Source organism: Cupressus sempervirens, chromosome 4 (assembly GCF_028749045.1).
Source record: "Cupressus sempervirens isolate cs-2001-9-10 chromosome 4, ASM2874904v1, whole genome shotgun sequence".
Taxonomy (NCBI): domain Eukaryota; kingdom Viridiplantae; phylum Streptophyta; class Pinopsida; order Cupressales; family Cupressaceae; genus Cupressus; species Cupressus sempervirens.
Window position 1 is genome coordinate 138,333,404 of NC_143121.1, and position 22,998 is coordinate 138,356,401.

General features: G+C 33.5%; 1 protein-coding gene across 7 annotated transcripts in view; it reads left to right on the top strand.

Annotated features, from left to right (window-relative positions):
• LOC149560336 (transcription factor GTE1-like) overlaps window positions 1-22,998 on the top strand; it is an 87,153-nt gene that overhangs the window by 25,956 nt on the left and 38,199 nt on the right. For 6 of the 7 annotated variants that reach the window (XM_089824610.1, XM_089824608.1, XM_089824609.1 and 3 more), the window contains exon 3: window positions 16,556-16,768. The exons of the other annotated variant lie outside the window; for it this stretch is intronic. In XM_089824610.1, coding sequence (XP_089680736.1) covers window positions 16,556-16,768 — 213 coding nt within the window. The remainder of the gene's footprint in view (window positions 1-16,555; window positions 16,769-22,998) is intronic. 7 annotated transcript variants of the gene reach the window in all.

The window sequence follows — 22,998 nt, forward strand, 5'->3', positions numbered from 1 at the left end:
CTGTTTTGAATATATACAACAGTATTAGTGGCCTCAATCAAGAATGAAAAATGTAAATTTTGATCATGTAGCATGGCTTTTGCTGCTTCAACAATGGTTCTGTTTTTTCTTTCTGTCACCCCTTTCTGTTGAGGAGTATAAGGCACAATATACTCCCTCTTAATCCTAACAGAGGTGCATAAGTCTTTGAAATTTTCAGAGGTGTGTTCATCCTCATTGTTTGATCTTAGAGTTTTTATTCTTTTTGACGTTTGATTTTCCACTATTGCTTTGAACTCTTTAAATTTCAATAGAACTTCATTTGATTCTTTGACTTTTAAAAAGTAAATCCAAGTTTTCCTAGAAAAATCATCAATAAAGATTATGTAGTATGAGAATCCTCCTAGAGAAAGTGTTGGCATGGGTCCACATAAATCAGTGTAGACTAGTTCCAGAATTGATTTCGACTTGTGTTTGCTAGGAGGAAAAGGTTTCTTTTTTTACATTTTTTCCTAGAGCACATCCTTTACAAATGCCTGTATAGTTCAAATTTAAGTTAGGTGTTCGAGAGGTGATTTTTCCTATATTTGGTAGTGTATTGAATCCAATATGTCCAAGCCTTCTATGCCATAGTTCATTAGGGTTTGTTACTTCATGATTTAGGGCTTGCTTTTGGATGTTACATAGTTTATATAAAGTTCCATCTCTAGACCCTATGGTGATAGCATTCTTGAGGTTAGAGTTTTTAGGCCAGTACAACACTTTGTCTCAATTAAAGGTGACTTGATACCCTTCATCAGCAAGTCCAAAGATGGATACTAGATTCCTTTTTATGCCGGGAACAAATAAAATATCTTTCAATTTTAGAGTAATCCCAGTTTTTAGTTGTATAGAATGGGTCCCAATTCCTTTTACTGGATAGGTGGAATTATCTCCAATGGTGACTCCTTCAGTGGTATAACTCCAAAGGTTTCAAACTTATCTCTGAATCCTGTTATGTGACGGGATGCACCACTGTCTATTATCCACACATTTTCGGTGGATTTCATCTCATTTGATAGAGCTGAGTAGAATAATAGATTTTCTTCCTTTTTTGTTTCGGCTAAAGAGGTTAGAATTTTTTCCCTTTGTGGACAAAGGTTGAAGGTATGTCCGAATTTCTCACATTTGTAGTACTGAACTTTGGAGAAGTCATTTCTTTTGTAATTATTGCTTCCTTTTCGTTTATCATTTTTCTTTGCTTTGAATTTTCTTTTCTTCCCTTCATTATTAGAGATTGAGAAAAGAGCTTGATTTTCTCCCTCTTAATTTGAAATGATCCCTCTAGAAATGAGTCTTGATTCTTTTGAGGTGCAATCAGTTTAAGTTGATCGAAAGCTAGTATTGATGGTCTGCTGATGACTTGGATGAATGCTTCCCAAGAAATAGGTAATCCTCTAAGTGCTATTATTGATAATTCTTGATCTTCTACTTTGTTTCCAATAGAAGATAGTTGATTCTTTATTTCAGAAATTCTTCCAAAGTAGGATGAGATTGACTCTCCTTTATTCATTTTTATATTCATAAGTTGATTTTTTAATGTAAGCAATCTACTTGAGTTGTTGATCTCAAATGTATCCATAATTGTTTTGAATACCTCGAATGCTTTCTTGAGATTTGATATGGAGTGAAGAATATGATCTTTGACTGAATCAACAATTATTTTCCTGGCTTTATTATTTCGTCTTTTCTAAGTGGCTTTTCTACCTCATCTTGAGGTATTGAGATGTCTATCTCAATGAATGATTCTAATTCCAACTCTTCGGGAATTGTTATAATTCAAATTTTCCATGGGAAGAAATTTGCTGCTCCTTCAAGCCTATCCTCCACTCTAACATTATTTGCCGTGATGTTTATTATAAGAAATTAGTTTAGCAATCTCTCTACCAATTTGGCTTTGATACCATGTAAATTTTAATTGATTGTTATTGGAGGAAAATAACTAATTATATTTTCAATTTGATGTAAGGATCTTGAGCAATCTTCAACTCTGATTATGCATACAAATTTATCTATACATATCTTTATACTAATAATAATTCCTGTCTTATGTATTCCGACCTTCCTTGTACAGTACTGATGCAGATTTACTTTATCCAAGTATATATGTTGTTTAGGATCTACAGACTGAGATCTTTATGCCTTGTATTGATATTGATCTGCAGTTGTAAATGATGCATATTATATATGCATTGAGGCATGATCACGTAGGGGCATGACCCTATGCAGTCATGCCTTAACACATATTCATTATGACCAAAGAAGACACCAATTTGAATACTATCAGTGATTATCACAACAAAACAAATGAATCGGTACAATGATACAATCATAATGCCCAATAATATATAATGTAAAATGCTCGATGAAACAGTGTTTCACAAAATACAATTGGTGATAACCTTAATCAAAACCGATACATATTAAATGTAATCAGTATCAATACATGATGCTCGATAATCAGTTTATAACTTATACAAATGATTGGTCATTTGACATTTTAATAATATAAGATTATGGTAATTTACACACACACACACACACGCACATATATTACAATCAGACCTACATAATTTGATCAATCATGTAAACTATCATATAATATATTTGCTTCAATTTCCTATGAGGCTAATATTCTCAACATTTCCAACCCCCAAATTTGATTTGGAAGGTTGCCTTTAAACATTTTGCACCCTACAAACTACTCCAAATGTTCAACCAACCAATTTTAGCCGATAGGCTATTGTCTGAAAGACCTTTGCCGGCAAATGTGATGTCTCATACCTGAAAATTAAAACCGGCATTGAAAATTTTGCTGAAAAAATTGTGAAAACGTTTGTACCACCCTTCTTCCTCTAGTGTAGATACCTTTTCTAATCATGACGGCAAATTGTTATGAATATGATCATTTTATCTTAGCTGTAACTTGTAATAACACATGTATTTTCTGTGTGTTTCAAGTTACCTTCTCAATGCATATGTGTATGATATTAAGAGGCATGTCTCCGTAGAGACCTGTCCCTTTAATTCGTATTAGTTATCAACAATATTTGCTTATCATCATAATTTGTCATATGATAATAAATTAATTATACACACACAATATCACACACACACACACTTATATCTATATATCTATATATATATCTTCAGTGAGTTTTATCTGAATGAAACTACATTAACATGAACACTCCCTCTTAGTTAAGAAGGATAGACAAATGGGTAAATATTACACCATTGATAATATTTATAAATCATGCATTAAGGAAATCTTTGATCAGGAGATTTCCATTAAATAATATCATATGGGTAATTGGCCTATCAGAACATCGACACATGACATTCACCAAATACTCTTTTGATATCATATTAGCTAAGATGAGTATTGGCCTATTAGAACATTAATCAAATGATATTCACCAAGTACTTTGAGTAATGGCCTATCAAACTATCAACTAAATGATATTCACCAAGTACTCAATGCGGTAATGCCCTACCACAATATCAAGGCAAGATATTCACCAAGTACCTATCATATGTATGTACAAGCAACTTATAGATAGTCAATTAAATGACATCTAACACTTAGTGGTTGGTTTACAAGATAAAGCCTTTCATGATCTATTTCAACATTTACACAAAATATATATCATGACTTAAGTTATTGTAGAATCTTCACCTTCCAATGACTTCTGCATGTACAAGTGATAATCATTTGGAAGTCATCATTTCCTCATGATGTACATAGGGGGCAGGCCATACACATGACATTAGAAGATCACATGAAGTCACCATGGATACTGTCATCATGTGGTGTTGTCATGACATCCACCATGAAACATATCAAAGAATAAGGTTCTTTTTTCACCTCAAACTTATCTCTCATATAGAAGATTGTCTTACAGGGGATTTCACTTGGAACTTCTTATTCATGAAAAAACACTAACCTTTTGACTTCCTTGTCAAGGTTATTTCCAATAAGGTGTCAAAACTCCCTCTGTATCTGAAACATATCCTCTATCTGCTCCCTCTCTTTGTCCAAGGTTGCCTCTAATGAACTAGCTTGCTCCCTAGTTCAACAAGTATCCATCTATCTAGGAACGTTATAGTCTAGATATCCTTGATTCGCATGGAACTTCATCCCATAAATCATAGTCCCTTTAAACTGCTAAACCATCCCAGCATAGTCTACTCCCTCTGAATAAGTATGACCAAATTGCAAAGTTCAACTCAAGCATAACCTTTATTCGTAGTAAAATGAGTACTGAATGTATTGAATTATGAAGTTATCCTTAGGCTTGGCAACACAAAACATCAAAGATAATGTGGTTTCCTTCTGAAGCTTCAAATACATGCATCAACCCCCTGACTCCTCCATCCACAGTTTCCTCTAATGAAATGTCGAGCTCTTTCTTGTTATATAAGGGTACTCACAATCCCAATCCTTCTTTAATAGCCTCACTTTATCTAGCATGATCAACATATGACTAATGAATTCTAGATCCAAACCACTTTGGAGTTACTCTCATAAGATTGAGTCCTCATGCTTTTCCCTTATGGAGAAGAACTCATTAAGTGGATCTTTATTACGATGTGGCTCTTTCTGAAATAGATATCGACCTTATTACCTCCTCGTCCAAGGTTTCTACTGATGAAAATTCAGACTCCATCTGAATCTTATATTAAACTTCTGACCTCTTTGAAGAAACCTTTTAACTCACCAACTCAGTCTTATGGTAGCAATGATTAATTTCTTCCTTGAATACATCCTCCTATGCTTTACCCATTGACATAATCCTATAGCTGAGACTTATCTTGTCGTCCACATAGACAGACCTAGCTACTAGTTGGCTGTTTTCCACAAGATTTGTATAAGACTTCTCTAGCACTATTCTTTATAACAGGAACCTTATGGTATGCATTAAGATCTTAGAAAATGCTTAGATCCCACTGTTCGATTTTGATATAAATCAGACTGAACAATCTATTTTATATATAGGCAACCTTCTTATTTATCCTCTTACAGTTTGAATCCATACTTCAATTCACAATTGAAATGGAATGTCGATAAAGCATGATATAGTGAAGATGACCCATGCTTGGCTTGTTCCCTATGCAGGTGCAAACACATTTGCAACTTCAACCTGAGAATGCCCCTGTGATCTTTATCTGGCTTTTGCAAGATTTCAGCTCCACTAACTTCTTCAAAATCTATTACTATCTTTATCATGTATTTTGTCAAATAATTTACATTCAATCACTAAATGTTGGTCTTCAATGAAATCTCCAATCTGCACTTTGTTGCAGAAATCTTTGCTTTTAACAGATGTTGATAAAATGTAACCACCTCAGATGAATTCCCACAATTCAACAACAGAAAGGCTCCAGGCTATGTGAAGGTATTTTGGCAATAGTAATTCTCTAAATGCAATTATAAATTCGTATCTTCAATAAATTGCACTCTCCTCTGTTATCACAGCAATAGAAGAAATACAATTTCATACTCAACAATAATACTTTTCCTTCAATATCTTCCAAACAAGGTGCAAATCTCCTGATTAAGAGAGTTGTGAATGATCACTCAAGCTTTTGATGATTCAGCAGATGTGATAATATGATGCCAGCCAGACTCAATAAGAAATGATCATGCGGAGGATGAATTGCTTCAATATGTGTTGATGGGATTGCCACCAGAAATAATTCTTTGTTAGGTTTTTCAGAAGAATAGCAACTTCCTTCAACAAATCCTTCCACTGATAACACCCATGTCATATGGCTTCTTTTCACATGTTGCTATTACGAAGGTATCAAAGGTGTCCCTTCCTAATATGTTGTGGATAGTTACAAGTGTTACTCAAGCTACAAGTGTTTCAATGACTCTGCACCACAAATAATCTTAAGGCAATCGCTCTCCATTGAAATCTTCATATATTACAATATATAATTTATATGTGTCCATGAAAAATGGTGTAATTTGTTGCTCCCTCAATTGAGTCCCGTGATATTACCATGGAACAATGAACCCAATAATAATGCCAATTATGATCTTTAGATTATTTTATGATATTGTATTTTACTCCTCAATAATTAATTGGAGATTCTTTCAGATCTATATGGTATCTCAATACATATACTTGTTGTATTAATATTCATGGTTATTGTATCTCTGCATCTATGTATCCTATGAAAGAGAGACGGCTACAATGACCTTATTTATTTGTTGGGTTTAATAATTTGAAACATATGATTTACATGAGCAATCTTATACTAATATTCACTGCTATTATTTATTATTATTATTGCTGGCTTGCTTATGTCTCTCCATATTATTTCAATCTCCCTTTTCTCGGCAGAGTACTCAGATGTAACTCTTTCTATATTGTTTCTCCAATATTAATTTCCATAATTGTATGATCGCAGCCTGACAGACCATAAGCTTATCATTGACACGAGACTTTGCTGGAGATATAGATTGATGTTAGACATTATTTTTATGTTGCAATGACAAAAATAATTACCGTTGCTTTATCATGATCATCAGCTTGATATATTCAGTCACATCTTTGCTATCTTTCTTTCATTTGATATTGACATTAATACGTTAGAAGTGCTTTCATATTGCTCTGCACAATTTGCCCATCCCAGAGACATCCATTGCTGCTCTGATGCCATGTTAAGAATATGATCATTTTATCTTAGCTGTAACTTGTAATAGCACTTATGTATTTTCTGTGTGCTTCAAGTTACCTTCTCAATGCATATGTATATGATATAAGAGGCATGTCTCCGTAGAGACATGTCTCTTTAATTCTTATTAGTTATCAATAATATTTGCTTATCATCATGATTTGTCATACGATAATAAATTAATTACACACACACACACACACAGAGACACAGAGTAAAGTGCAGCTGTAAAGTTTGTCTTTGTTTTAAAGAGGATTAATTTGAAGTCAGTTCAAACTGAAATCGCGAGCAAAACAACTTAGCTGAATGAAAAATTGATTCCGTCACCAGGAAAATAGATCTTATGCGTGGCAATGGCCCGAAAAGGTAGGCAACCAGCCTGATAATTGTTCAAAAGATTGAGGGGACAATTCTGCTGCAGAAATCAATTTTTGATATATCGTCCACGTCATTCTTCCATAACTGGAAGATGTAATTTACACAGAACCTTCAACATATAGCTGCTTAGAATATTTAATTTGTCAATAATAGTAATATAATAAATTTTTATTCAATTATAAATTGTTGAACTGCTTGTAATTGTTAGCTTCTAAAAAAATTTAAAAGTTAAAATTTAAAAAATATACTAAATTTAATGAAATTTGACAATACCAAATGAGAACAATAGTTCTAATTATATTAAATATAAATGCATCTAACTTCAATATAGATGAAAAAATTAGAATTTACAAAAATATATTGTTGAATAAATAAACATAAAATTTGATTAAATACATAATTACTCATAATCTTATATGAAATAAATATTATTTTACTATTAAATTTTAAAATATTTTAATCAGAAAGGTTAAACTTTATGTACTTCTGTATGAAATCGAAGTAGATCGATCTCATTAATACAAATCTTATCAAGAATTACTGAAAGAAATAATAACTTATCAATCATGGTAGTAGTTTTAGATGATGCATACTTCTGAATGAGTGGGCCAATATGTTTTTTTCGAAGATATTTTATTATCTTCATACATAATCTCAAAAGTGTTTTGTTGTATTTGGGAGCAGATTACTAAAATATTAGGAATTAATAATGATTTTTTATATTTTTAAAATTTATAATTTGAGATAGAAAAGTCTGTTTATTAATTATATTACAATTTTGTTATAAATTTTTTAATTTGAAATTATTATTTCGAAGAAATAATATGAAAGTAGTTAAATAATATGAAAGTAGTTGGTAGTCTGATGTTGTCCATGTTGTCTTTTACGGGCAAAAACACCATTCCATTGATGGGCTTATATCTACAAACATAAAAAATTGTTTTTAATAACAAAGTAAGATATATATGGATAAATGGAGATAGAGAATTGAGATGCTCAAACAGGTTTGATAGAGTAAATCAAAGAAAATAAGATATATATAAAGAGAGAAAAATTGCAAATTTTAAAAGCTTTTTTATCAACTAATGAAAGGCCAAAAAATTGAACCTCAGAAATCAGTAAAGAATTAAAAAATGAATATTTATTTGTAATCATGTTAAGAACTTATTACATTAAGATAAATTATTAGAAATACATATTAAGTTTATTTTTTAAAGATACGAAGTTAAATGAAATTATAGTGTAGATGTGTAAAAAAATGATATAGAATAATAATATTAATTTCTTTATTGATTTTTAATATAATATTAAATTATAAATTGGAATATTAAGACTTTAAATATCATATCTATCAGTGTAATGTAATATTACAAAATTTTATATAATTTTTTAAAAACATGTCACAAAATATGTCAATTTATTTAATTTTAAATATATATCAAATAAATAGTGTATCGGATGACACAAATAGTGAGAATGTGTCAAAAAGTTGACCTAAGTGTAAAAACTAGAGAATTTTCATTTTGTGAATTACTATTCTCAATCTAATCAAAATATTAAATTATATATCAAGTCTATTCACTTTGGGAGGAGAAAAAGATAAAGAAAGGGTAAGAGGAGATGGAAAAGTGCAAGAGAAGAAAGAGAAGAAGAACAAATTGGAGTGAGTAGGAGGAGAATATGCTTGGTGTTCGCTCCATTCAACTGCTACTACATTAATGTTGAAGGAGAAAAAAAAAAGAAAGAGGGAAAAAAGAAAGAGGAGGGGGAAAGAGGAGGAGGAGGAGAAGAAAGAGAAGGGGGAGGAGAAATAGAAGCAAAAGGAGCAGATGACAAAAGAAAAAGAGAAGGAGAAACAAGAAAAGGAGAAGATGGAGGAGAAGAAGAACGAGAAGCAACAACAAAAGGAGAAGATAGCAAACAAAAGGAGTATAAGCATAAGGGGATTGAGAACCCACTTAGATTTCCCTCCCTTGAACCCCAATACATTAAATAAGGTATATCATCTTGTTTTCCAATTTTTATGTACCCTTGAAAATTTACATGCTTTTTTAAGGTATACAGTTACTATTGTAAGTTAAAGTTTGGAGTTTAGGATTGGAATTAAATTGGAGTTAGAATTAGCATTAAAGTTCAATTATAATTCAATGTGGAGCTATTTGCATATAACACAAATTAAAGATAGTGTTAGGGTTAGATTTCAATTAGTATTAGAATAAAGCCTAATATAGGGATCGAGTTGATGTGTGTTATATTAGGCTTAGAATTTATTGAGGTTTTGAGTTCTATCTACAATCCTAGGTATGGCCATAATTATCATTTTAGGAGACTTATGAGGACAATGTATTGACTATCAGCGTAACCATAGCACCGCCTTTTGGTGCAAGTGCAAGTGTTAACAAAAACCTACTTTTTGAGCAACATTGACAACTTTAGCATTTATGACATCTAAGCACGAAAATCTTTCAATAATGGTCCCAAATGATCCACAATGATCATATATGACCTTATTAACTCAAAGAAACCAAAATAAACCAAATTTGACAAATGTCACTAATTTGACTCAAAGTGAAGATCTAGGATGCCCTTGCATCATATTCCCCACGAAAAAGAATTCAAGTTCCATCTCAAATATGATTCTTGTTTCTACTCTTTCAGCTCCTTTTCATGTGTGCATTGTATTCGTTTGCTGGATCTCAACTGCATTCATTTCAACTGATTCACTTGTGCTTTTTGGTCCAAAATATGCTCCTTTCTCATATAAGCTCCCTGCCAAAAGACTTGTCTGATGCAAAAGGGATTGACTTGATTAGTGATTTAATTAAATGTATAACCCCCTTTTCCTTTAGCCAACCTAATTTTGATATAAACATACAGCAACTAGCTGAATTTATTTAACCCTCTTTGGAGTTCAAATCTCACCATTTAAATGGTAACAGTTTGCAATTTATATGTCCATCCCCTATGGCTTACCTGATGCTTGTTTGCCTTGGATTTGCAAAAACATTACCTGACCTGATTTGTTTTATAGAGCCTATACACTTGAACAAGGCCACAACTGTTCGAACTATGAGGCCATTCATTGAATTTTGAGGCCATGCATCGAATTCAAGGCTGCATGTTAGGAAATCAGGCCTATGCATTTGAATTTAAGGCTTAGTCATTTGAGATTTAGGGCTGTGTGTTTGAGATTAGGGGCTGTCCTTAGTTTTTATCCCCCTCATTACAATTGGGGCCCGCTCTCTTGCATTTGCACCCAGATTTAGGCCGAATTTATTGATATTGAGGCCATAAATGCTCAATGATAGGCCTACATGTTTAGTATCATAGGGTCAGGCCTTTAGATTTAAGTTCTTATCCCAATATTTGCCCTTATGTTTCATAGGGTTTTAGGCCCACACATCATGATTATGGGTTTACACATTTCAAAAGGGGCCAGGCCTTGAGTGTTGGATCCGCAGGTTTCATTTTATAACCCCGATTCCAGCCTAAAGCCAACACATTTCATTTAATAGGGTCCATGCACTCGGAAGTTAGAGCCATACTGCATCAATCTGGGATCACATATTTCAGATTTAAAGCCATTTTTATGGCCATAGGCTAGAAATTAGGGCCTTGGTTATTAATTTAAGACCACACACTATGTGATGAGTCCAGATTGGGGTCATGAGAAGCCACACGTTACCCATTTAGGACTGGCCATATTCAATTTCAGTCCACATGCTTTACTTATAAGGCCACTTATTGGTCTTTCATGCTCAGATTTGGGCCATACATATGAAACTTAAGGCAGCCACTTAAAACTTTGGAAAGGGGCCACATGATTGGTTCTAAATCCCTCATACCTTCAGCCAACATTGTTTCCCATCTCATTAAATCAAAGTCTTCCATTTAAATTGATCTTTTTGTTCCTATTATTCAATGACTGTCATTTAATTTAATTGCCACTTGAGATAGTGGATTCCACTTCTCTATTTGTCAAGTTGGCACATAAGATGTTGGGTTCCACTTCTTTATTTGTCAAATGCCACTTTAGGTGGTGGACTCCACTTCTTTATTTGTCAATTGTCATTTAAGGTGGTGGATTCCACTTCTTTAGTTGTCAAGCACCAATTAAGGTGGTAGATTCCACTTCTTTATTTGTCAAGCTGCCACTTAAGGTGGTGGATTCCACTTCTTTGTTTGGCATTTGAAACAACACTTAAATAGTTTAACATTTCAACCTTCATTTTTTCTTATGGAAATTAAATTAGACATTTTCACGAGACCAAATTATACATTGGTTTTGATCCTTGAAAGCTGCCACTTAAGGTGGTGGATTCCATTTTTTATCTGTCAGGTTGCCACTTAAGGTGGTGGATTCCACTTTCTTGTCTGGGAGGTTGCCACTTAAGGTGGTGGATTCCACTTTCTTATCTGGATAAGGGGAACAACCTTCCTACTCAACCAAGTGATTTCAAACAAAACCTTACTTTCTTTTCAATGCCATTGGCTAACTTAACTCAAACACTCGCCCATTGCCTCCTTGCTCTCATACTTAGCCAATTCTTTTGTCATTTCTCAAATTTTCAATACTTCAGCTGAAGCTACTTGCAAAATTCAAACTACTGCCAATCTACTCTACCAACTAAACCTATCAAAGCGAGAAAAGGGGTCCCCATTTGCAATGGGATGATGTTGTGAAAATCTCGCAGCATGACCAATTTCAATCCTCGTTCAAGGAGCTCTTCACATCCCTGTGATAAATTTTTGAACTAAGTTGGGCTGCTATGTAGAGAAGCAAATGAAATGCGACAAATGTTTATAGCATTTTCATACTTTGATGTGTGTATGCCTTTAGTTGTAATTATATGAGCAAATTATATTAGTAGTTGTAACTTACAGTTAAATTACATCATTAACATAAATAGTAAATTGTCTTGTACAAAGTATTGTCGGACACTATCTTATATCTGATAGGTAGGAACTTTAGGATGTAGGACTACTATCTTAACATTAGTGCCATGTTTTTCAATGCTGCATTTATTATCTGATTGGGATCAACAAAGGAATTTAATGTCCTTTTCACTCAAGATTCTTAAATAATACTGGGAAGCATTTCATGATTTACATATATGCTTCAATATTAAGTTCAATTCTTCTTCCATGAACCAGTATTCTGTTGTTTCCATGGTTAAATGGAGGCCTTTAACTAGAAATTGGGAAGAAGTGTTGTTATCTGATATATTTCCCACTCCTTTTATAAAAGACGGAAACGAAAGCAAAATAATTATATATGTGGAACCCTTAGAGGCCATGCTAAATCTCAAGTCAGAAATTCATCTGAGCTAGTAATTCCAAAGTAATGATTGCAGATCATGGAAGAATAACTCTGTGCTAGGGACAGAAAAAGAAATATAGAGAGATATTAATAACTTGCACAAATGTAATTAGATGACTGAGAAGATTGGATTAAACAATATATTTTTGCAAAGAGACAGCTACAGCCATAATTACATGCTTATTGTGTAAAGGATATGAGACATGTAAGAACTAGATTATATGTAACATCACAAAATGAATTGCGTGCAGCTATTACTTTAGTTTTCTTACACATAGTCCATCCACTAAAGGTAATGGCGTGGAGTGAGGCGCTAAAGATTAAACTTTAAATTCATTTATGGCTCATGACTAATCACTAGAAGACTTAGTTATAAGGATAGGACCCCTGCCCCCATATGATGCAGTCTATTACGATAATAGATAGTTTCTATTATCTCTGTTTAGTATCTAATGGTTATCTATTGTAATCTTTTGTAAATATCAGAATGTTTCTAATATTTAGTTTTCTGTTTCTAGAATGGAAATTTTCTATTCTTTATGGTTGTTTCTTAAGGAAACATTGTTCAGTCTCTTGTATAAATTGATCTCTTGATCACTGTTAAAAACAAGCAAATATTTTCCAATTACTTCATAATATGGTATCAGAGCCAATAATCTATTTTTTTTCGAAAATAATTATAATTTCTTGGTTGTAATTATCTGCCTTTTATTTTCAAAATTGTTTACATGCATATTTGCTTTCAAGTCTCTCTATAATTCGACTAGGGTTTCCCTTCTGAGAGATATGAATCAACCAACTTCTAGTTCAGTTCTACAACCCATTATTGTCTAGATCCGTGTGTTTTCTCTGCACATTTCTGCAATCTTTTGTGCTTTTTTTGCAGCCGAGTTTTTGTTCAAAACCCTAATTTTCTGTATCGGATCAAAAGAAATATAAAGATCCTTGGTGGGTTTTTTCAAGAGCTTAACTAGTTTGTCGTCAAATTTTTCTAGGTGCCTTGATTTTTGTGCCTCAATTTTTGAGCTAGCCGATCTAGAAACCAATAACATATTCTTTCTGAGTTTTTCGAGCTCTCTTCTAGGTCACCCTTCAAATTTCCTGGGTTTCTACATTTTGAGGGTTGTATGTACTTGCATGTTGTTTGCATGTGCTGCTTTACCATGCAAAGTCTCGTGTTTTGCCTCCCTTAAAAATTCTTGTAGGTTTTTAGAATTTTTTCCTAAAAAGGAAATTTTGACGGATTTTCATATTTTTTCCCCTATTTTTTTTTATATGGGTTTCTATAAATTTTCCCTAATTTTTTTTTAAAATTCTGTAATTTGCAAAGTTGTGTGGGATTCCTTTGTGGGTTTGTAATTTTTTTCTCAAAAATTATTTGTTGGGTTTTACCATTTTTCCTAAAAAATAAAGCTTTGTAATGTCAGGTTTTGATTGTTTTTTCACCTCAAAATCATGTTGGGTTTTGATTGATTTTTCGCCTCAAAAATCATGTTGGGTTTCGATTGGTTTTTCACCTCAAAAATCATGTTGGGTTTTGATTGATTTTTCACCACAAAAATCGTGTTCGGTTTTTTTGATTTTCTCCTAAGAATCATGGCTTCTTGCGATTTGTTTTGGAGCATTATGCTCATCTTTAAAGTTTTGGAGTGTTATCCAAAGTACCATCAACAGTCTTCTCAACAAACATGCTTTGCTCCAGATTCAGAAGGCTTTGGGAAAAAGAACATTCAATGGAACTATTGCCACAAGTTTGGGCACATGGAGGTTGAATGTCAGAAGTGCTTAGCTGCCCTATCTAAGCAATCTAGTTCACAGCCCACAATGAACAGTGTGGAGCACCTTGAACAAACAGAATATGCCTTTTACGCTTTTTGACAGCTTCATGCTCTGGATAGATTAACCATTAAGGTAGGGTATTACGAGAATAGATAGTTTCTATTATCTCTATTTAGTATCTAATGGTTGCCTATTGTAATCTTTTGTAAATATTAGAATCTTTCTAATATTTAGTTTTCTATTTCTAGAATAGAATTTTTCTATTCTTAGAATAGAATTTTTCTATTCTTTGTGATTGTTTCTTAAGGAAACATCGTTCATTCTCTTGTATGTATTGATTTCTCGATCACTGTTAATAACAAGAAAATATATCCCAATTACTTTGTAATACAGTCATGGTGGAGGAGTTCTTCCAAACAAACCCCACCAAGCAGCCACAATCCAAAATGTTCTCGCAGAAACAATAAGATGCCGACCATTGCTTATATATTGCATTGAACTGGTTTTATGCTTAGAATCTGTTCACAGTCCTAAACCAAATTAGTAAATTGTAGTAAACTTACAATTCAGAACAACAGTCTTGCAATTTCGTTGCTAAATTCCAGAATGAATTTGTGCACCAAATATTCCCAAATCAATGTAATTAAATTCCAGTTCAGTTCCAAAATACTTTCCTGTTATCTTTGCAATTCATTTTAACTTCCCTCCTTTGCTTCTGTTTCAACAATTGTCAACATCCAGCTTCACATCTCCTTTTCATCGCCTAGCCATGTTTTCTTCAAAACCGAAAAAGAGTATTACTTGGCTGCCTGTTTGTGAAATTCATGTCCTACTGCCCCCTCTCTTTCACAGAACTAACATTGTCCAATAGATACTGTAGCATGAAAAAAGCTGCATTGATACAGAAGCCTCAGTGTTAACAAGAACTGAATTGTCCCTGATTACCATTTCCTACTGAATCGTCCCTGGTCAAAATGGCATTTACGGCCCTTTGATGTCTCTTGAGTAAATACCATATTTACTATTTTGATGATTGGAATAGTTCATGAATCAAAGCTATCTTCAAAATTCTTGTGCCCAAAATTCTATTTCTTCCCTTTAAATTTCTTTTGATGAGAATTCATATATACAAGAACTCATTAAATGGATTACTCAATTTGTGACCTATTAAGCTTGTGGACACACAATTTGTGAACTAAAAAGCTTGAAGACACATTTCTGCTCAGAAGTGTAAGTTTTTTAAAAGTTCCCTTTGGTATAAACAAGGCTTTTGAACTTGTGAAATGGTCAAACTATGGCTTGATTGATGCTTTCGGTGATATTTTAGGTCACAAAACTTGTGATTCATTGAAATCATTCACATGCAAACCTGTTATTGGCATTTTGGTGAGCTCCAAAACTTATGAACCTGCCAATAGGGATCATATTAGCACTTCTTCAATTTGTTAAACTTCTACACAATCAAACTTAAACTTTATATATATATTTTTTGACAATTTGGCATTTTGATGAACTGCGAAATTCAAATTTCGCAATCTCGGAAAGTCATGAAACTTCGTAAGAAATTCTTTTGACAAGAGAAAAAGTGACTATTATGATTTATCCCTTCAACAAGGTGATGTTTTGAGCCTCATTAAATTTAAATCTGGAAATTCTCCAAGGCAAAAGAAAACGATGTCAAAAAACAATTTTGAAACCGAAATGAAATTTAAAAAAAAAATGTTTTTGGTTGATGCTGATTGCTCATGCACCCGGATGTTGTTGTATCACCATACTTGTATCTCATGGTGACTACATTTGATTGTAATATATTGGTACTCGTATTCAAATACTACTCTACCCTCTATCAGAATGAAATTCTATTCTCTTTATCCACAGCTCATGACAACCAATAACTAAACTCATGGCGTTCTGCTACTGATGTACTTTTTTTACTTGTTTATTTGTGCTGTCTTGTCATCTCTTTATGATTTTTTTTTGAAGCATCTAAACAACACTGTCAAAATGTGCTCCTGCATGACATCTTTGATTATGCTTTTTGAAAGGCTCTAAAATTATTTGATATTTATTTTTGATTCAAATAAGATGTATCTGATAAAAAGAGACAGGGATCACTAGTAGTTTTGGCTATCATACAGCATTTTATTGATAAGTTCTTAAATACGGTCATTGGTAGTAAATTGGTTTAGCAATATGGTAAATGTGTCTCTGGTTGTAACTATAGATATGTCTATTTACTGGTTTGGTTGTCTTAATTTCTGATATCCTGTCACACACTTGTATTTTTCAGTTGATGTCCTGTGACAATTTTTTGAAGTGTGAGATATAAAGTTCTATTTGGATTTGTATACTAATACGTTGTTTCATTGACAGTTAGAGCAGAAAGTGAACGAGGTGGCTCGTTTACACATCTTATCTAGTAAGGACAAGTTCCATCAACCTAGGTCTGATTTAGCTCCAAGGGATAAAGAGAGGGAGAGAATTGGCCTCAGCAACAGGAAGCAGCATGAAGCATCCTGTCGAGAGGCTGCGTGTACAAAGAGAATGGCAGAGCTTATGCGCCAGTTTGGCACCATATTGCGACAGGTGGTTTCCTTTCTTTTGATGTCCTTACCCAGTTCTTTATCATGCCTCTGTGATATAGGGAAGTCTTTATCTGTTTTAATAAACTGCATGATAAACTGAGTTATAACAGAGACTCATAGTTTCCATGCCATGATAAATTTGTCAAAACGATATAGAAGCATGAAAATACTCCCTACTTAGCAGGCAATGGCTGGCTTGCATGGCAGTTGATTCAGATGTCACTTTTTCTGGTGGTTTATGATCTTGTATCCTCCATCTAAATTGATTCTGTAATATGCCAAGAACATGTCAAACTCACTAAGCCAAGTTTTACGAGTAGTGATGTACAAGGTTCCTTAGTGCTCATTGCATCTTGGTGATGCTCATGAGGTGAATCATTGAGACTTCCTGGAAGGTCATCCATCCCAGTTCCACTCCAACACAAGTGCGCTTAACCATGAAGTTTCCCCCTAAGTTAAGCCCCCTTGCTTGCAACCTGATTTGCGAAAACTTAAGCAACTGTTGTGCCTTATGAAACATTCATTAAAAAGCCCCTTGGGCTCATCAATTGATAAGTACAAGATATTTTTGACAACAAGTTAAATTGTGATATTGCTATCAATATTCATCTATGTTGATTGTTGCTCAAATCCAATGACCCAAGTTTCATGAGTAATGGTTTACAAGAGCTCATCTCTTATGAGAACGAATGTAACACTTAGCACTGAGACTTCCCAGAATGTCGCAGATTCTAGTGGTACTCCAACTCAAGTGGACTTAACCACGAAGTTTCCTCCATGGTTAAGCCCACTTTTCTTGCAATCCCATTTGCAAAACCTTCAGGAAGTGTTGTGCCTTATGAATCATTCATTAGAAATCCCCTTAAACTCATCAAATGATAAGTATGAGATATTTTTCACAAGTCAAATTGTGATATTGCTAATAGGATTCATTTGTAGTTTTTGAGTTAAATGCATTGACTCAAGTTTAATCAATAGTGGCTCACACGAACCATCTCTCATGAAAATGAATGGAATGCTTAGCACTCATTGCATCTAGGTGATGCTCATAAAGGTGAAGCACTTGAACTTTCCTTTTGGTCACTCGTCCCATTATTACATTTTAAGCACACTTATCTGCAATGTTTCCTCCAAGGTTAAGGCCACGTTTCTTACAGCCCCATTTGCAAAACATTCATCAAGTGTTATGCCTTAATGAACTATTCATTTGAAAGTCTCTTAATTTCATCAATGTGATAAGTAGGTGAATTCATTTTCTAGAACTCTCTCAAGTTCCTTTCTATTACATATACTCAATAAACAATTATATACAAAGTTGACATGATATACACATTTGTGTAGTGGCATATATGCATGTATATACTAAACAACTTTACATATATTGAACTTAGAGATTGAACCACACGAACTATAGAATTTAATTTTGAGTAAAGTTATAAATATCTAGCAATTTGATTAATCATTAGAAACTTATGTTATAATTGACAAGCCTAAAATGATTACAATGATTATTATAGGGTCCTTTGTTTCTTCCAAAATAAATAAGGCAAAACTTTGTTACCCTGCTCTTTTAGATCATATCACAACAAATAAATAAGGTAGCTTGTTATCGTCTTCTTTTGTTTCACATTGCAACAATTTAAATATCTGAAATTTATACAAGCAAAATCACTGTTAAAAAAGAAATATTATTAATCAGACTATACTATATATTCAATGTAGAAAGAGAGGAATATTTTATTTCTAATTTCCTGTTTCCCATGGTACTTGCAGACTCCGCAACACTTTGAGACTTAGTGAAACTTTCGACCCAAATTTCCTATCCACTTCTTCACGTCGCACATTGAATTCATAGAGAATCACATCATGCTGCAAGCTTTTCCCGTCAGCATTGCATGTCAATTTCCTTGAGAATCATGTCGCGTTGTAGATTTTTTCTGTCAACATCACTTTTAGTGTTTTTTCTAGTTTCCTGCATTTTTTTGCCGATTAATGTAATGCCCCTTGTTAGAATGATTAGGAATCTGGAACACTTGTCTTGAAATCTTTGTTTTTACTATGAATTACTCTTTAGAAACTTTATATGATATGGAGCAGATATAGTAACATTTCAAGGACACTATCTATATTCTAGACTCCTCGAGGGACAGTAGCCTCTTATAATACAATTATCGTTGCAATTCTCTAATGAGTCCAAATGGTATACACTCTATGATTTGATATTATATTCAGGCTTACTATGCCCAGATTTCTTTATCAAGCCTGATAAGTTTGAGGGTAAATGAATTTGATACTTATGGCTTCTCTAAGTCCAGGAGTGGACAAAAGATGAAGTCCCTCACATATGGAATATATATATCGAACTAATCTGCACCACTCTTGTATATTCTTAAACAGTCATAATAATATATGTGCACCGTCTGTATCCTTAATTCCTGTTCGCTGTCTTTGGATGGATATTGACTTGTCGCTATTTGCCCTTTTCTCCAAACATCTTCTCCCCTTATTAAGCACTGCCTCTTCTCTGATAACTATGATCGACGACTGTGTATCTAATTTATATGCATTGTCTATTTCCCCTCTTAGAATGTGTGGAGAGGGCATAGGATGTTCGATACTGGCTGAGTGTGCGTTTGCTATGCTTATTCTATGACTGTAGCTGACTCAGATTTCCTACCATGAACCAGATCTTTGTAATTATTTACTCCTCCTATGTGCACTGGATCATCCATCCTTTCTCCTGCTGTATCCTCTAATCGCCCACCTTAAATCGCTGCTGTGTGCCCTATATTTCCTCCGGTTTGTTTTTCCAAACTTTTTCTTATGCTCCATTGTCTCCTCTGATGCTACAACTCCTATCTTTTGAGTTTCTTCTTAAGATATTGACTGCTGATGCAAGACCCTTATATTTTCTCCGTAAATGATAAGAGAATCCTGAGTATATATGTAATGTTCTTTTTCCTACGAACTTGGACTGGGCGTAAGTTCTGAATGGATGTGCGCAGTATCTTGTCCTTATTCCAATCTTTCTTTTGCTGATGTTGATTTTATCAAATGTCTCTGTCGATGGATTGTCTCAAATCTCTAATTGATGGCTACCATGATTTAGTTATCATTTCTTCCATCACTGCATGATTCCCAATAAATTTCTGGTGCAAACAGAGACTCCAACGTGGTGTGTTATTCTTGCTGGTTGTAGTTACGATAGGTGGCAACTTCCGTGTAGATATCCTCCTCTATCGTATATGATTCTCCCTTCCATAAAGAGTGATAACATTCTCTATTTCCCCGTCTTTGAGTGGGGTGATCCCACAATAATGGGTTCCACTTTTTGACCAATTTTGACATTGAAATCAATATTTTTGCAACAAACGTCACGTTCAACTGACTATATCTCAAAAACTATAAATAATTTCAAGATGACATAAACTAATGATTTTGAGTACTCTATTCCTACTTTGTAACCATATTTTTTAATCTTAAATTTTTTTATTTATTTAGGTCAATTTTTTCATCTCTTTCGAAAAGTGGTACATAATAGAATTCAATATTTTTAAAGAGTGACAGTCAGTTGACACAACTTTTTTTCTAGAAATGATAATGATGTAATTCTTTCGGTGTTAGATTTGTAACATCACTATCCAGAGGATGCGTTTGGTTTGATTCATTTTGGTTAAATATTGTATAGTTTATGAAGTTTTGAAGTGACACGAATTGTAATTCAGGCATACGTTCCATTTGATACATAATTTGAAATCAAATTATCATAAACTTTTTTTTTTTTCGAATAGAAAGGTATCTCAATAAGCTAGTTCTTACATATTTTTCAATTTTTTTGGACCTAATTTACTAATTTTCCTGAGGTGTCGAAGTCGGTTGATGCTCAATCGGTAATGAACCTATAATGAGTTAAACTCATATTTGAAAGTCTTAATGAATATAATATGTATTACAATTATAGTCGTTGGAAAGCTTGCTCCGAGTAGCACAAATCGACATTTTTAATTTTACAGTAGGAGATCATTCAATCTCAATTTTAGGGGTCAAAAGAGCCAATTTCATTTTTTCTCCAGAAAACAACACCAAAAATTTGTAATTTGAGATGTTTGCATGAACACTATGTTCACACGAACATGTACAATGTGTTCGTCCGACAGTTGGAAATTTAATTTAATGTGTTCACGCGAACATTTGAAGAATTTGTGTTTGCACGAACATACAAAAAAGGCAAATTTACCAAGATCTCAAACGGAAAAGTGGAATTTTAATTGTAAAATCACTGTTAATAATATGTTCGCACGAACATATTAACAGGTATGTTCGCGCGAACATACCTTAGTTAAACTTAATATGTCCGTGCGAACATAAGTTAATTATATGTTTGCACGAACATGGTTAGCACGTTCGGGCGAACATACAGAAAATTCAATATGCAAATTTTTCATCATTTCGCGATTTCCTTCGTCCCCCAAAAGTGGTACCCAATATTGTGGGTTCACCCAGTGCTTTTCCTCGTTACTAATATATGCAGCATGGAAAATAGGTGACAACCATTATTGGTTGCGTCCTTTGCTACCATTCTAAAATTATAATTATTGTTCGAGAGTTGGTAAAAATTAGGACTATTATTAATTAATTAAATTATTATTGTTTAATAATATTCATTATTAATTATAGCCCCCTTTTTATTAATATTATTGTATTTATATTAATATTATTGTATTGTATTGTTCTTTATATTAATGATATATTTGATAGTATTATATTTAGCAATAGATTATATTATAAATAACTGAATATAATAATATATTATTCTTGTATGAATAAATATATTATATCTTTTTTGTTTATTATTAAATTTTATTCAAGAAAGGGGAAATTATAGTCCGCCCTTCCCAAAATTGCTTGTCCTCAAGCAATGTGATCCTTCAATGTGAATCGTTGATATAAATCCAGTGACCCTGAAATGTTAATACCAACTTGGGGTAAGAAGTATATTTATAAATATAAATTTACCAAATCAAAAAAATTATCATTTTCAATTAAAATTGCTAGGAGTAAATCAAAGATGAAACTTCTCTGGATTGTAATGGAGCACTTGCGATTGCCTCCATTAAGTGTAGCTCAGTGCCTTGATGAGTAAGCCTTCAAGATAGAAATCTCTGTCTCAATTTCTTACTAGGAATTACAACATTCATGTAGAATGTCCAATCTTCACATTCACTGAGGATCCTCTTGATCCAGAATGTTCTCAATCTCAACACTTGCTAAAAATTTCCATGATACTTGTAACTCACAAAGATTGTTCATGCTTTTGATACTCACTGGTGATGTCCCTGATTCTTTTCACTCACTAAGAATGCCTTAAATCCGTGACACTTACTAAGAATGTCCTTAGCACTCACTAAGAAACACATACTAACATAATTGGGATAACGGAAAAAAGCATAATTGTAGGGAAAGTTAAGCCAAGTCACTAAACACTGTTAAGAGTGCCTGGATGCCATTAATGACATGATATTCGGTTGAGTCTCTAGATGCCATTAATGACATGATGTTCGGTTGAATGGTGTAGGTGTAAAAATGGTAGAATTATCCAAGAAGATGATTGATAACACTCTTGTTAATTTTTTTCGAGGCTACTCAAATGGAAAGGTTAACAAAGGCAAATGTTTGTGGAATAAGGATAAACGTTTTATACCAACTTCCATGGAACATCAATGCACTGCACAAGGGAAGTAATCATCATCAGTACTAGTAGTTATTTATGCAAAACATTCAAATATTGCATGGGGATGCATCCTCACTCCAAACCCCGTCCCTGAGGCATTTTGGGGCAGGGGCATGTCCCCTAGCCCCTCCTAGCCACAATACGAGAAAATCTGAAAATGCTATGCAACACATCTCCAAATTTAGGGACAACATGAAATGTGTAGGGTACAACTAGTGACGCAGTGCAAGGTAGGAGAATCCCCAAAGGAGATGTCCTAGCCCCTAGCAAATATCCTAGCCCCTAGCAAATAACCATGCAACAGATACACAACAACAAGAAACAACAATGCAAGATCTGATACCAAATTACAATTATATATTCATAAAATATAACTGATTACATGCAATGTGCCGGGCTATAAGGCCTTCTTGGTTACGGCCAAATACAAAGCAAGTAATAGTTCTGCAAGATGCCTCAAGATCCAAATCAAACCCTAGCTAGTCTTAATCCAACCTCTA